This window comes from Lampetra fluviatilis, chromosome 25 (assembly GCF_964198595.1).
Source record: "Lampetra fluviatilis chromosome 25, kcLamFluv1.1, whole genome shotgun sequence".
In the NCBI taxonomy this organism is placed as follows: Eukaryota; Metazoa; Chordata; class Hyperoartia; order Petromyzontiformes; family Petromyzontidae; genus Lampetra; species Lampetra fluviatilis.
This window is the reverse complement of record NC_136299.1, coordinates 13,128,505-13,142,402: the sequence shown is the minus strand read 5'-3', so window position 1 is coordinate 13,142,402 and position 13,898 is coordinate 13,128,505. Positions and strand designations below refer to the sequence as shown.

Here is a 13,898-nt window from a genome sequence, read left to right as displayed (position 1 = left end):
AAGAAGCTAAGAGATTGAAGGCGTCGCGGTGACGATGGGAGCAGTCGGGCGATCGTCGCATTCCTCGCGTTCCTCTCCGCTGACGTCACCGGCGGATCACCCATCCCGCGCAGCGATACCGGCAACCGGCATCGCCACCCCTACTTTTAAACACCCCCCCACCCCACACACAACACAACACAAACCCTTCGTTGTCTTCCTAACAAAACGGCACAAAACAGCAAAATTATCCTTCAGATATCTCGCGCTCGCTTTTTGTCTGCCCGTACGCGAGAAAAAGGCAGAAAGTGCCCCCCCGCGGGGCACTACTTGCACGCGGCGGAAGGCGACTCGCGGCGCGCTGCTGTTGCTGTGACGGGCGAAGGGAGCAGCGCACGGGGAGGCGGGTTCGAGGCGGCGGCGCGTCGCGTTCCTCTGAGTCGCCTTTAGCCGGGGGCAGAGAGCCACTGTCGTCGTCGTCGTAGTCGTTGTTGTTGTTGAAGCAGGACGCGGCTGGACAACGGCGATAACGCAACGGCGAGGGGGCAGCTCGAGGCGAATGGACGGGGCGAGCCCGGCGCGGGCTCAGGTGAGTGTTGAGCTTCATCTCGAATCGTCACCATTACCTCGGCAGCGGCACTCCGTCTTCTCTACTCTTGCTGGATAATGTCACCAACCTCCCCCCCCCCTCGTGCTTGCTACTCAGCTGCAGCCGCGTCTCGTCAAGGCGCTTCTGTTGGTTGCGAGGGGCACTCGCTCACTGTAAGCGCACTGTACGGGTTTGTTGATGTTTGTTGATGAAGGAAGGGGATTTGTCATTCTGCTTTGCCTTTTATTGATGCGCATCTACGTGCGTTTGTAGAACCCTTCTTACTCTTCTTGTGTCCACTGCTGCACCAGCCCCCCCCCCACGCCGTGCGGGTCGTGGAGGTTGTTTGACCATACTTCACCCCACTGGTCAGTACGGTAGCGGACAGCGCCTAGCAGCGCTACGAACCCAGCGACCCAAGTTCGATTCCCACTCACGGCCAACACCAGGTTCGATTATCTGAACCAGTCCTGGGCCTCCCATAGGTTGACTCGGCCTCAAATGAGTATCTGGTGCGGTGTGTAAAACACCGCCACTGGGGAGACAAAGGCGGCTGTGCGTGGTGCTGCCCACCCACCCCCTCATGTGCCGAACCGACTGTCAAAGGTGCTCCTCGCTAACACCCCCCCAGCAGCAGCCTGTAGGACCACACGGGGGGGGGGTCTGTGTCCCTGGTCAGTGCGGGCTCTTGAAGGCGCCTGTTGTGTGCGTGTTGGACGCCCATCCGACTACTATCCAGGCTCAAGCCCGCTTCGCTGATTAGTAGTGCTGTGATTGGCGACCACCCTGCGTTTTGTTTAACACTATCGCACCTCCGATTAGCACGGCTTGGCTACGTACGGTGCGAAAGATGTTCAACATAGTACATACGATGTATTTCCTCCAATAGTATGTACATGTTATAGTAGTACCCTTGAACTGTGTTCAAATACTGTATTAGGGTTTATTCCTCTTGAACTGCCCCAAGGCAATAGCTGGTGCACACATTCTTACAGTACATAACAATGACATACGGTCATACAGTATTGATTTGGTAATCCTTTATTCAGAAAAGCTTCAATAGGTCTCGATACTTTTGGCAACATTCCTGCATTCGGATGTTTGGCAATGTCCTTCTCCCATTGTATATTCTGCATATCAAAGTGGAATATTGTTCCACGTGCCTGTCATTATACATCATTATGTAGGTCGTAAATAAGTGTTCTATCGTCATTAAACCATGAAAAGTGCACAAAGAAGCATTGAGAGATGCATGTTTTTAATTACATTAAGAGACAGAATGAGGAACACGTGGATTAGAGAACGACACAGGTTCTCGACATTAATCGCATTGGCGAAGTGGCCGATGGTCAACAATAGTGACAGGGTGACAGCCAACAGATGGAAGGCATCCGAGAGGATATCGACTGAGGAGGTGGAGCGATGAAACCTGCTCACGTGCACTTGCTGGGTGGATTATTATATCACGGGGAGTGCAGGACATGGCAGAAGTTTTCGGAGACCTTCCTCCAGCAGTGGATTGACCATGGCTTATGTTATGGGCCATTGTGTATTTGACTGTAACCATTGCTCATTTTCACGGGAAAGACTGACCAAGCCTCAAGACACATTTTTTCGCAAGGTCTTGCTGGCAGTGTTTGCCATACATTCCTTTTTAGAGTATGCTGAGAGGAGTCTGAGTGCTACATACGAGGGATGATCATTGAGCACATACAGGGCGAGATAGATATGTACTTGATGGACTACCTGATATCGACGTAACCTGGTGGATCTGTAGGTGGGTATCCTGCACATTTGAATGATCCACCAATCCCTCCCAAGCCGCTGGATTACAAATGAGCACCTCAGTCAACCAGAGTGTAGTTGGGAGTACTCTTCTGCGTATTGTGTTTGAACATGATACGATAAAGGCAGCGGTTTTGCCATTCAAATGTGACGCCTGTAGTAAATTGTGAGTGCTTGTTGATAGGGGATGTATAAAGTTCACTTATATTCATATGCTACGCAGTGCCGTCAGACTATTTAGCCCTGACAGAAGGGGCAGTCACTCAAGAGACATAACATGTGAGGGCGTGAGCGATGAAAGAAGAGTAGTATATATTTTAAAGGTGCACAATGTTGTGCTCAGTGACCTGGTTACATGCCTATGACCAAATCATCCGGAATGCGTCTGCTCTCGTCAGATCTTGGAAGCTAAGTAGGCTTAAACCTGGATAGTGCTTGGATGGGTGAACATCATGCCCAACCCGCTTGTCATACGATTATAACTTCGAGGTGGGCATTAGAGGCCATTACATAAAAAAAATACATTGTGCTGTGATTCAATGCTTCCACTTCTTTGCACCCCACCATCACCAACCTGCACTGACCATTGTGGTGATGTGTGGCTATAAACACACACGACCCAGTGCACCGGTGTGGGGAGACCCTCATCCTACAGTGTAAAGATAAGTACACTAATACCCAGATTTACGTATGGGATGCATTCATGAAAAGTGCGAAGGCAATTATCGAAACGGTGTAAATCAAAGCAATTTACAGCGTAGGTTGAAACAAAGGCTGAGAAGCGACAGATACGAGAGAGGACGGATGATGCTGTCAGTGACGTCAGGTGTGTGGTTAGGTGACGCAAACCAGGTAGCAGCGGTGTTCATAAAGTGACGACGTAAAAGGATGAGACGTAATTCGGGGTATTTCTGAACTTGAACATGGCCTGGTATGTTATTAATGCGAGTAGTGTATCGTAACCCAAACAAAAAAAGTGTTACACATATTTGTATCCACTTTGAAAGGGTGATTGTTCATACGATTAACCTTGGGTTATGAACTGTCAAATTGTTAGTATAATGGTTGCCATGTAATGTAGTAAAGCAAACGGTATTCAGAACTGAGTTGTACAATGCTTGCTATCCTTATAAACAGCCACTGACAAATGTTCTATAATGTGACCAAACTATAGTTTAAGTTTTGTCCTTCAAAATCAGGCTCTTGGGATTTAACATGTCTGAATATGTATTATACCCGAGAAACAGAACATTATTTTACCCTTGGTGTGCAATGGATTTTAGAGACGGAAGCAGATTCGTCAGTGTTTTAATTATTTTGTTTCTGTTTTGGAAATAACATTCAGGTTTATTTGAATATATCAGTGTACTCTATTGAATTGCCTGTATTAACTGTGGGATTTACTAAACTAAACTTTTTTTGATAGATTTTACCAGGTAATGCCCTCTAAGCTATATCGCTTTTTTCAGAAACGACATGGCCACAAATTATAGCCCAATGAAGTGGCTTAGGTGGAAATTTATAGCAGCAAAATACTCTAAGTGCATGTTTCTAAATGTGGAGGGAAAAACCAGAGGACTGGAGAAAAGTTAACGTGACCACGGGGAGAACATGCAAACTTCAAATAGACAGCAGGCATCAGGGTCGAGATCGAACCCACGACCTTCTTTCTGTATACCAGACGAGGTAGTTAACATCTCGCCACCGTGGCACATTTACTGTAGTTTTATATAGAAGTTGTCCTGTTCACCAACAAACAAACTTCCAATGTAGCAACAGAGATGTGTAATCTATGGCATTGGCAGGCATTGCCTTTTTTAAATTGTTGTAAAACTGTAATAGGAATTGTCTGATACATGGGCTATAAAACTACAGAAGGGTTGCGTTCCCTGTAGCAATAACCTTAAAACACCTCTTTGTCATCTCTAGGTCACATATCACTGCTAAGCAGTATACCACTTAACAGTTGATTTGGCGTACAGTGTATAATGATGTACATTTTAAGCCACACGTATATGCGCCTGTATTATATTGAAGTGCAATGAAAATAGTCTCTCTTGCATGTGGCTGGATGAACAAAGGTCCATCCGTGGTGACACTTGCTCACGCATTATAGGTTATAATAAGGGCCTCCAACCAGAATAAAAACATCTCGACAGAACCCCTTTACAGGATTTTTGTCCTCCTCTTCAATGCTGGCCAGGTGTCTTGAAAAAGATTAGAGTATCCATATTTAGTTTAACACGTAGTAGGCTTTCGCGAACAATATCATCCATAATAGAGGTTTTTGGGTTAGATCGCGTAAAAATAAAAATGTGTCGTTATTACCCGCCACCACCTGACACAGTCAACTAGTAAGGGTTGTCACGTAAACAGAACATTTAACTTGCAACAAATACATCTATGTGCAGATTAGTTAGCTAGGAAATGGATGTAATGTGTGCGTGTTGGATTTTTTTTTCAATTCCTCCGTTGATGTTTTTGGAGTCCACAATGGTATATTACTGTGTGGTCCTTAGTAATGTGTTTGCAATCGCAAGGCGGCCTTTCTTTGAATTTCCACTTGTAAAAGTAGTGGTAGGATCAGCCATGAGATCTGCTATTTGATTTAATGTGGACCATTGTGTTCGAGGGAACAATAGATTTAATCCCGGAGGTTCTTTAGTCGGATTAGCAATCAGGTGCTTACTCGGGATATTGGCGTTCGCCAAAATATCTTGTAATTTTGTGTGTATGTTGAACTTTTTTTGCACCGTACGTAGCCAACAGTGCTAATCGGTGGTGCGGGGGACGCACAATTTAATAACCTCAATGAATAGCAATGTTCTCTGAAAACAGAGTAGTATGGCGATGTAAGACATGGTGCGTGAAGTCTCTCTGTATTGTAATGATTGACAAAGGGGGAATTGTTGATGAAAAAAATGTACATCTATGAGTGTGGCATAAGCCACCTATGAGAACTTGTGTGGCCAGGGTGTAATGCCGCAAGAGACTATAGCAAGGTAAATCAAAGTGCTAGTCGTGATGGTTATTTTGACATGGAATGTATGTGGTATAAAAAGGGTGTTATATTTTGATGCATAGCTACTTGGAGTAGGTTTAAGTCCCTTCTATATAAACAGGATGATGCATCAGTCATTTTTACCACATCATAATTATATCTGCCAGCGAATTACTTTGGATATTTGGAACAGTACGTCATTGGAATTATTCTCCATTTCCAGTTAACCCATACATGTAGTCTCCGTATATTATGCAGCTGTACATTACTTACAGTACAGTATATTTCCACACTGCAATTAATTGGTAGACTTTATGTATTTTATGTATTCTGTTGTATACAAAAATCTGTATCACACACTACATGCACATTGATGTAGTTTACTTTGTAAAAAAAAATCTTTACAGGAGTATGAAGGACCTACTGACCTACATTGAAATGCTTGACAAGTGTTTCACACATAGTGTTGTATCTCAATTCAGTGTATAATACAAGTCCATTCATCCACATGGCTTTCTTCTATCTACCCTTCCAGCACCACCCAACCCTAACCCTCATACAACACTCCCCATGCAGGCACAGAACAGATCCGTGCACACTATTGCAGAAACAAGACGAGTTCCACGGAGCGTGTGTATCTATGATTGATTAAGTATGAGAAAAACATAACAGTAAATGCAGTGGCATCTTTGCTGCAGATTTTCACCTTAGTCAAAATTGTTCTTCTACATCATCAGGAGCCGCGCTCTTCACTTCACGGTACTGAATTAGTTATTGGTGTAGTTTGCTTTATTTACTTATAGAAGTTTTATTATTTAATTGTACAGTATTGTATGGCATTTTATTTTGGCTGCAGTAGTGTATGGTGAGATGTCATCCTTACTGCAGAATTTTTTGCCATGCCGTGAATAGTGGACGTTATATGTCCAAATTTAGGAAAATGTATGTTGTAAACATGGATGTAATGTTATTACGTTTTCACTAATTTGATTCATATGTACATTAAAGTGACAAGTGCAGAACAATACAAATGTTCGTGATATATTCTAAGAAGACGCCAACTAACTAAGTACAATTTTGTACATAAGTCTTAAAAATGTATACACGTAATAAAAACTTTTACGTGCATTTATCTGTTTAAACAAGCAGTGTCTTTTAGTGCATTTGTTTGGCATGTGCAGCCTCCAATGGCATACCTATTGCATTGTGTCATAGGCTGGTTGAAAACCAGTATCGCTTAAATGTGTAACATTGTACCGCCTCTGCTAATTACTGCGGCTGAGCCAGAATTTTGATTAAGCAGTGTTTTGTTGCTTAATACAAATATGCATAAATCAGCACTGGCATTAAAAAATACTCATATAATAAGCCCTTTATGTGACGGCGACGTTGACTAAACAACCGGTTGAAGTATAACGACGTGGCGCACGGCGTCTTAGCTCCTTGTAAATCGACAGAATTTGGAGTAATGATTGTATGTGTAGCCTTAATGTGCAGCCATGAGTACAGCAGAGACCTATAGAGCTCAATTTTGCGGTTTCTTGATGCCATACTTGGGTCGTGTAAAGCGATGATGTGTCGTGACCGTGTCGTTGGTTGGACGGGGAAAGAAAGGGACACTGCGTTTGTGTAGTCACCTCGAGGTGGTGTTATTGGAAGTGTTGTGTCTTGGCGAGAAACTGTATTGTTACTCTCTTACCCAGAAGCATCTCCACGCATTGTACCAGCACTGCATGCTCAATATTTGAAACTGATGTGGATGTTCCAAAATTACAGATGATACGTGCTGTCTATGAAGATTAACTAGTTAATGGAGGTATTTTAGTCGTACATTCACAGCCATGTAAATCGTCGGTGTTCATTATAACATAATCCGTATGTGTGTTTTAAAAAGCCAAGCGACCTAAAGGGAGAAGACTGCTTTAAAATTAAACATAATAGGCGATGTTTGGGCATGGTCCTTCTTAATATCACATCACAAAGGTCCATTGCTTGAAACATCGGCAATTGTATATTGTTTTCCTTTCAAGGCAGTGTTATTGACAAGTTAGTTAAGTATTTTTGTTTATTCTGCTTGTGGACCTCTGCCAGGGCAGCATCTCCAACTCTGATTAGCACGGTTTGGCTACGTACAGTGTGAAAGAAGTTCAACGTACACACCAAATAATTAGTTTTCGGGTAAAGAAGTAACTATACGTCTCTTTATTGTGCATTAGAAATATTATAGTTCCAGCAATGTTATTTTCTGCATGACATGCATCTTGCAGATTACTATCTACATTTTGGTCATGAAAACAAATGGCAGAGTGGCAGAACTTGTGCTCAGGAATGCACGTACTGCGAAAATGCCCGGACAGTGTGGACTAAAAGTGTATGGTATGCTTGGGCGATGGTCAACTAATTTTCTCCTAATATTAGCCTCGACAAGAAAAAAGCAGCCTACTCGCTTCACTCGCCTTTTAATGCCGTGCTCGTGTACATGTGCTGCAGAGTCCGTTGGTGAATCCACTGCTGGATGAGAACATCCTCATGCTGTACAGGTCACAGGGGTTATTCTGCAATACTTTCGGCTGGTCTGTGCGGGTTTGCGAATGTGGGGAGCATGATACATAGGAGCATAGAAATACAGTACAATAACTGATTTTGTAGCACGGTCATTTCCTGCCATATGATAGTCCAACAGCCCTATGATAACCTGTCTGTATGAGCACTATCCAGGCTCAAACCTGCTTATCTTCTGTGATTCATGGGATCGGGTGCATTACTGGTGATTGTTCATAAACTCTTAATCTTTTTATATTGTTGAAAATATATCCTGCCTAATTCATTAGCAGTCATGATTTTGGTCTGGTGAGAAATATGAAAAATTTAATCCGGGTCAAATAATCAGAAAAGTCAGTTATTTCTATTAGTTATGCTTTTGTGCTTGAACATTTTCCTATAGTGTCTTAACAGTCATAGTTTAATATATGATAACCATGATCAAATTGACAGTTTCCTAACATGTTAGCTCTATTTTTAATTAAGAAAGCTAACATTTGTTTTCATGTTGAACACTCATTATGAAAATCCTATTCACTTAAACATTATTTATTGTCTATTCATTTAGATTTTTAGCTGACTAGATATTGAGTTTCAGAATAACAATACAGTATGTCCAATGTATAACGAGCACAATTCTTGCTAACATAAGTCAGCAACACATTAAGAAGAAGTTATAGCTCTTTGTCAATCCACTGCTGCCAATTTGATGGACCATATTTAAATTTACTGCATTTAGTGCCGGCAATGTATTCCTTCGTAACGTATTTGCCAACTTTTAGCACACAAGTTAGCAAAACTAAACCCAGCAAATGCACTACGAGTGTGGGTCGTGTGGTTTGCTCTCTCAAAAATCTGTATTGTCCGGAAGGAACTCTTCTGGATTGGAATCTGTCATTTGTGCACCCCTCGTGAACACAATGCCATGCTTTAATTAATTCCTCTTTTGTGTAAACATTGGTATCCTGTGCCGATTTCCTGTTTTGGGAATTAAACTTGCAGGAACTTTGCACATGCCTTAAAAAGTGTATGGCAATACCAGTAGTTGTTTTTTTAGTACGAATGTGTTATTTTTATTCTTGGTTGGTCTCAGAAATGTAAGACTTTATTTTTTTACGCAACGCTTTTTTGGATTCTGTTTTTAGTGGACATTTTACAATTAAAAAGAGGTTTTTGCTATTTTCAGCAAGTCCAAACATGAAGTCTACTGATCTGTCACTTGGGCTTTTCATTGAGTACTGCACAGTTGGTCTCATCTGTTACCTTGTTAAGCATCTTGGAGTTCTACAGTGTTTAGACACTATGCAAATTTAACTTGTACTGTAGTCTAAGGCTGTAATGCATATTGTAGTATGAGGATGTAAAAGGAGGCAAGGGAAACCCCTTTAAGGTTAACTTTGGTCTTGTTTTGTCTAGGCATGATGGTAGCCTCCTGGTGGGTCTGACACTGGGGAATCAAAAATTGTTTCGCCTCTTTCTTAAAATATTAAAATCAAACTGTTAAATACCGCACTTGTTGTACTAAATGGTTTGAATCTTTGTCAGACCAAACAGTGTTTCAGTGATTATTTTTTAAACTGAAAGCATCTGTTTGTAAATGTCTTGCTGCCTTTGGCTTAGAAGCCACCTTTTATTGGCAATTGAGATGCTGATTTTAGAAGCAGTTTTACGTCTAATAATAATGTTGACAAATGCGAAATAAAAAATGCATAACGCCAAGTTGCAGATCAAGTGTCTTGCATTAGGCTTGGTAACACAATCGCCTCTCTTGCAACGGCTAATTTTCTGTTCTAACTTGCGATTCGCCCTTCAAATTGAATAACAATGTATGTTTTCATTTCCAGATCTCACAAGACCCATCTCTACAGACTGCTGTCCATTAGCGGATGCAAAACAAACGGCGGTGGCGGCGGTGACGACGACGCGTGAATAGACGTGAACTCTTGGTAACAGCAGTGGCCCAGTGGGGGTGCGTGGGGCTGCGCGGCCCTCCGCGATGCCTTTTGGTCTGAGGCTCAAGCGGACGCGGCGCTACAATGTCTCAAACAAGAACTGCTTCGTTATTCGTATCAAGCTGTTGGACACCAGTGTGATTGAGTGCACGCTGTCGGTGGAGAGCACGGGTCAAGAGTGCCTGGAAGCTGCTGCTCAGAGGCTGGAGCTACGAGAGGTAATGTAAAGCCAAGTGAACACTGGAGGTTTTTTTGTGTCCTGCATATAGTTCTCAATTTTCGGGCTGTACTCTGTGGTGTTTGAAACGATGTCCCCAGCATGCAGAGTGAAACATTGGACATCATGGCAAATAAATTGCCGTGCAGTTCTGAAAACACGATGCAAGCACTTGGTTGCTTGAAATCATTTCGGAAGACCACCCGGTTTTCAAGCTGCAGCTCTGTGTATTTATTGGGAAACCCGTACCGGCCAATCAGTCGGTTATTCAAATATCAAATAGCGATGGTAATTTTAAGCTTGGCCAACAAGCTTTTATTTTTCGTGAACAGGTATTTAAAATGTATGTCCTTTGCTGTAGTATAAATTAATGTGCTTTTGTTTGCTTTGACCTACCACCTTCAGTAAAAAAATTACCCTTTTATTTGTCAATCCACTGCTGTTTGAAGGCCTCTCCATGCCGTATTGGTGACGAGGGTTTTTTTCACCATATTTCACCACACTAATCAGTGCAGTTTAGTGGGTGTGGACTAATGGTGCCATGGTTAGCGGCTGGCACTGCCTGAGAGTGATATTGGAACAAGTCCTGGGAGCCCTCACTATATTAAGATATTGAACTGTCTTTATAAAAATGTACAGGGCTGCATCATCCTTAGGAATTGCCTGAATAGCACCCTCAGTATTTGGAAATAAGCCACTGATAATAAAAAAAATAAAAACGTGTGCCTTATGTTTCTTCGTCTTAAAGTCCAATTAATTTTCTCATTGAGGACAACTGTGGCAGCACGATGTGATCCAAATAATGAACAGGCTACTAAGCCAGTAAAAAAGGCAGTGCTGTTTGGCATCAGGAAAGTTGTTTCACAAGTAATGCTTTCACATATGCACACCAATCATAATAGTAATCTTTGATATGTTCTTCATTTGATTCTCATAAAAACACGGAGCTCAACAAGAAACTATTGCACGCTGTATTGGTTACTTTGGGGTAGAAACAAGGACTACCTCCAGAACAAACATTCTTTAGGAGAAATGTCACAGTCCATTTTGTTCACTCGTTTTTAGAGTACTCTCATAAAAACTGTTATAGTTCGTTTTACACAAGTATGTAGCAAAATCAATGCATAAAATATTCAGCTCATGAACGTCATTTTTTCGAAATGACAACATATTTCATTCTAGAATCTGTTACATTGTCAACTACACTTGCTGCAACATATCTCTCATTTCTTATTAATCTCGTCAAACGTTCACATGAAGATTGTATGGAATCTCAAGGGGTTGTTTGCCTGCTGGCTGGGGAAGTAAGCATAGCCTAGTGCATGTGCCTCAGTTGAGAAGCAGAGCTCCACCTGTGAATTGATTCCAGGTGTTGCCACATGTAGTCGTGCTTATTTATTTAGCTTGATCTGGAAGCCAAGAGAGAATTTCTTCAGGTGCTCTGGTTTCCGAACAGCCTACAATTGGCATGCTAAACTGATAGTTGTTTTTCCCAATTCCAAATTCCTTTTGTTGCTAAGGTACCTCTCCAAAATGTAATTGTGCACTTCAGTGCAACTGGGAAAATGCATAACACTGTGATAAACTGCTGCAAATAAGTTTATTCTCAATATGATCTAATATAAATGGTTCTGTACTGTTACGTGTTAAAAAGTACAGTTTTTCTTACAAGTAGGTGAGATATTTATATAGTAAATTTGTGTATTTTTATCTTGGTTTTTATTGAATCAAGTTCTGATCTTGTCCGTTCTTTGGAACATCAATACTGAAACTGACAGAAATGGAATTTTTTACTTCATATCATATGCTAAGCCTTAGGTGTTTAACTTCAGTTCTAGCATGTAATAGAGTTTGCCGCTAGACTTTTTTGCCGAGGATAGTAGCCAAGGACGCTGATTAATGACAGCCTCAAACTTTTCTCTGTGCACGACACACCTGTTTATCCAAGGCAACTGCCAAATGAGACAAATTAGAACCTTTTAGACGGATTGTAATCACACTTGGTCATCGAGACCTATAAGAGTTGAATCACTCATTCCATCATGAAAACCATTTAAAAGCAAAGGCTGCCAGCATGTGTTTTTAAGGGTCGGACAGTAAACGTGCACCTGCATTTAATCTAAGAATGCTTATTATGTGCCAGTAAAATTCAAGCCATTTAGTAAAGCCGTAGCACATTGTAATCTTGGGGGTGTTCCCACGAATGCTATTTGTTTTGCTTAAAGTATTTTGCTTATAAAATGTGGATACAATTAACAGTTTTTATTTTTTATTTTGAAAAGTATAACCAGAATAATGTTTGGTATCAAAGTATATGGTTATATAGTTTTTCTAATTTACAGTTTGAGTAACTATTGATAATTTCCCATTATGGTGTCTACAGCTTAAATTGGATATGGTCACGATACAGACATTGAATAGTGCATGTTAAAATCGATTATGTACGATTTATGCAGATAATATAACTTTGTATTTATCCAATTTAGCTTGCTCACATGGATATAAGTTGTTGACGAAGTTAACTGGAATAGAATCATGTGATATTTTTAGACCAACTAACCATATTAACAATTTGGATTTAGGTGAAAAAAATCTTTGTATCCACCATACAACCTACTATCAATCAGATTCTGTAAAAAAATCTATAATGCATATCAAATACAGTTATGCATAGCTTTCCGTCGACTATGAAAATGTATTTAATTCTGTAGAAATTGATGCAGTTATCCAAGATTTTAAAAGCAAGGCCTGAATAAATATGCCTTCAGCAGACTCATGAAACTCGAGGTAGTTTAAATGCTTTGTAGGTGTAGTGGGAGAGAGTTGCATATTATCTGAGCAACCACGGAGAAACACTGCTCTGCCAGGATGGTTCTGGTTCTGGGGCCAATCAGAAAATCTTGGGATGTGCTCCGAAGAACGTGGCGCTTCTTCATGGTCAAATGTTTAAGGAGCGTGAAGAGATATGGATGTTGACCTTGAAATATGATGACCGAGTATGACAATCTTGTACACGACTCTGGATGTAAAAGGAAGCCAGTGCAAGGTTTTTTTTTTATCACAGTTATGGAGTCCATGTGGCGATGCCTGATGCCTTTGATGGCACGTGGACAGGTTATATTGGATTAACTGCATATATTTTTTTCCTGATGACTAGAAAATGATGGCGTTGCAATAGTCCAGACGAGAGCCTATGATGCTGCATGCCATAGTGTTTGCTGTTGCAGCTGTCAGCATTGGTTTGGAAGTGCCCTAATACGTTAAGGTGATGATTGCACATCTTTCCTGTGTTTGGTATATGATTATCCCCTGAGAGGGTTGAATCAAGGGCAACAACCAGAATTATCTGGTGGCTAGACGGATGCATGGAAGAGCCAACGATGAGGGGTAGTTTGAGAGATAGTGAGGCCATGGTGAGCCGCTGCTTAGTGCTCTGGATTTGGTGGCATTTAACTCAAAGAATTTGACCAGAAGCAGGTTTGCTTGTGTTTAATCATTAATGAAAAGTAAATACAGCAATGCACCGAATTAAAAAAAGTTTTTATTCAGTGTGTACCACCTGCTATAACATCCTAAATAAATATGGTAATTAATATCATATATTGACCTATTAGGTGCATTTAACGTCTAAACGTTTCGTAAGTAAATTTATAATTCTTAAGCTAAATGACTGCTTATGAATAATATCATCGCTGATGGATATAACTCATGGAAATATGTACAGTAACTCTATTTTTACACAAACGTGGCCATTATCATCATTTACATTATTTTTTTACTTTGAACTACATATGCATCAGGTAGTTTAAAGAGGTTCATTACTCCAGGAAATTC

At 41.2% G+C, this 13,898-nt stretch overlaps 1 protein-coding gene across 2 annotated transcripts in view; it reads left to right on the top strand.

Moving 5' to 3' along the window:
• The first annotated feature begins 322 nt into the window (after nucleotides 1–322).
• LOC144941839 (tyrosine-protein phosphatase non-receptor type 14-like) overlaps nucleotides 323–13,898 on the top strand; it is a 59,982-nt gene continuing 46,406 nt past the window's right edge. For both annotated transcript variants that reach the window (XM_078868325.1, XM_078868324.1), the window contains exons 1-2: nucleotides 323–568; nucleotides 9,740–10,065. In XM_078868325.1, the coding sequence (XP_078724451.1) occupies nucleotides 9,892–10,065 (174 nt within the window). In that variant the 5' untranslated portion in view covers nucleotides 323–568; nucleotides 9,740–9,891. The remainder of the gene's footprint in view (nucleotides 569–9,739; nucleotides 10,066–13,898) is intronic.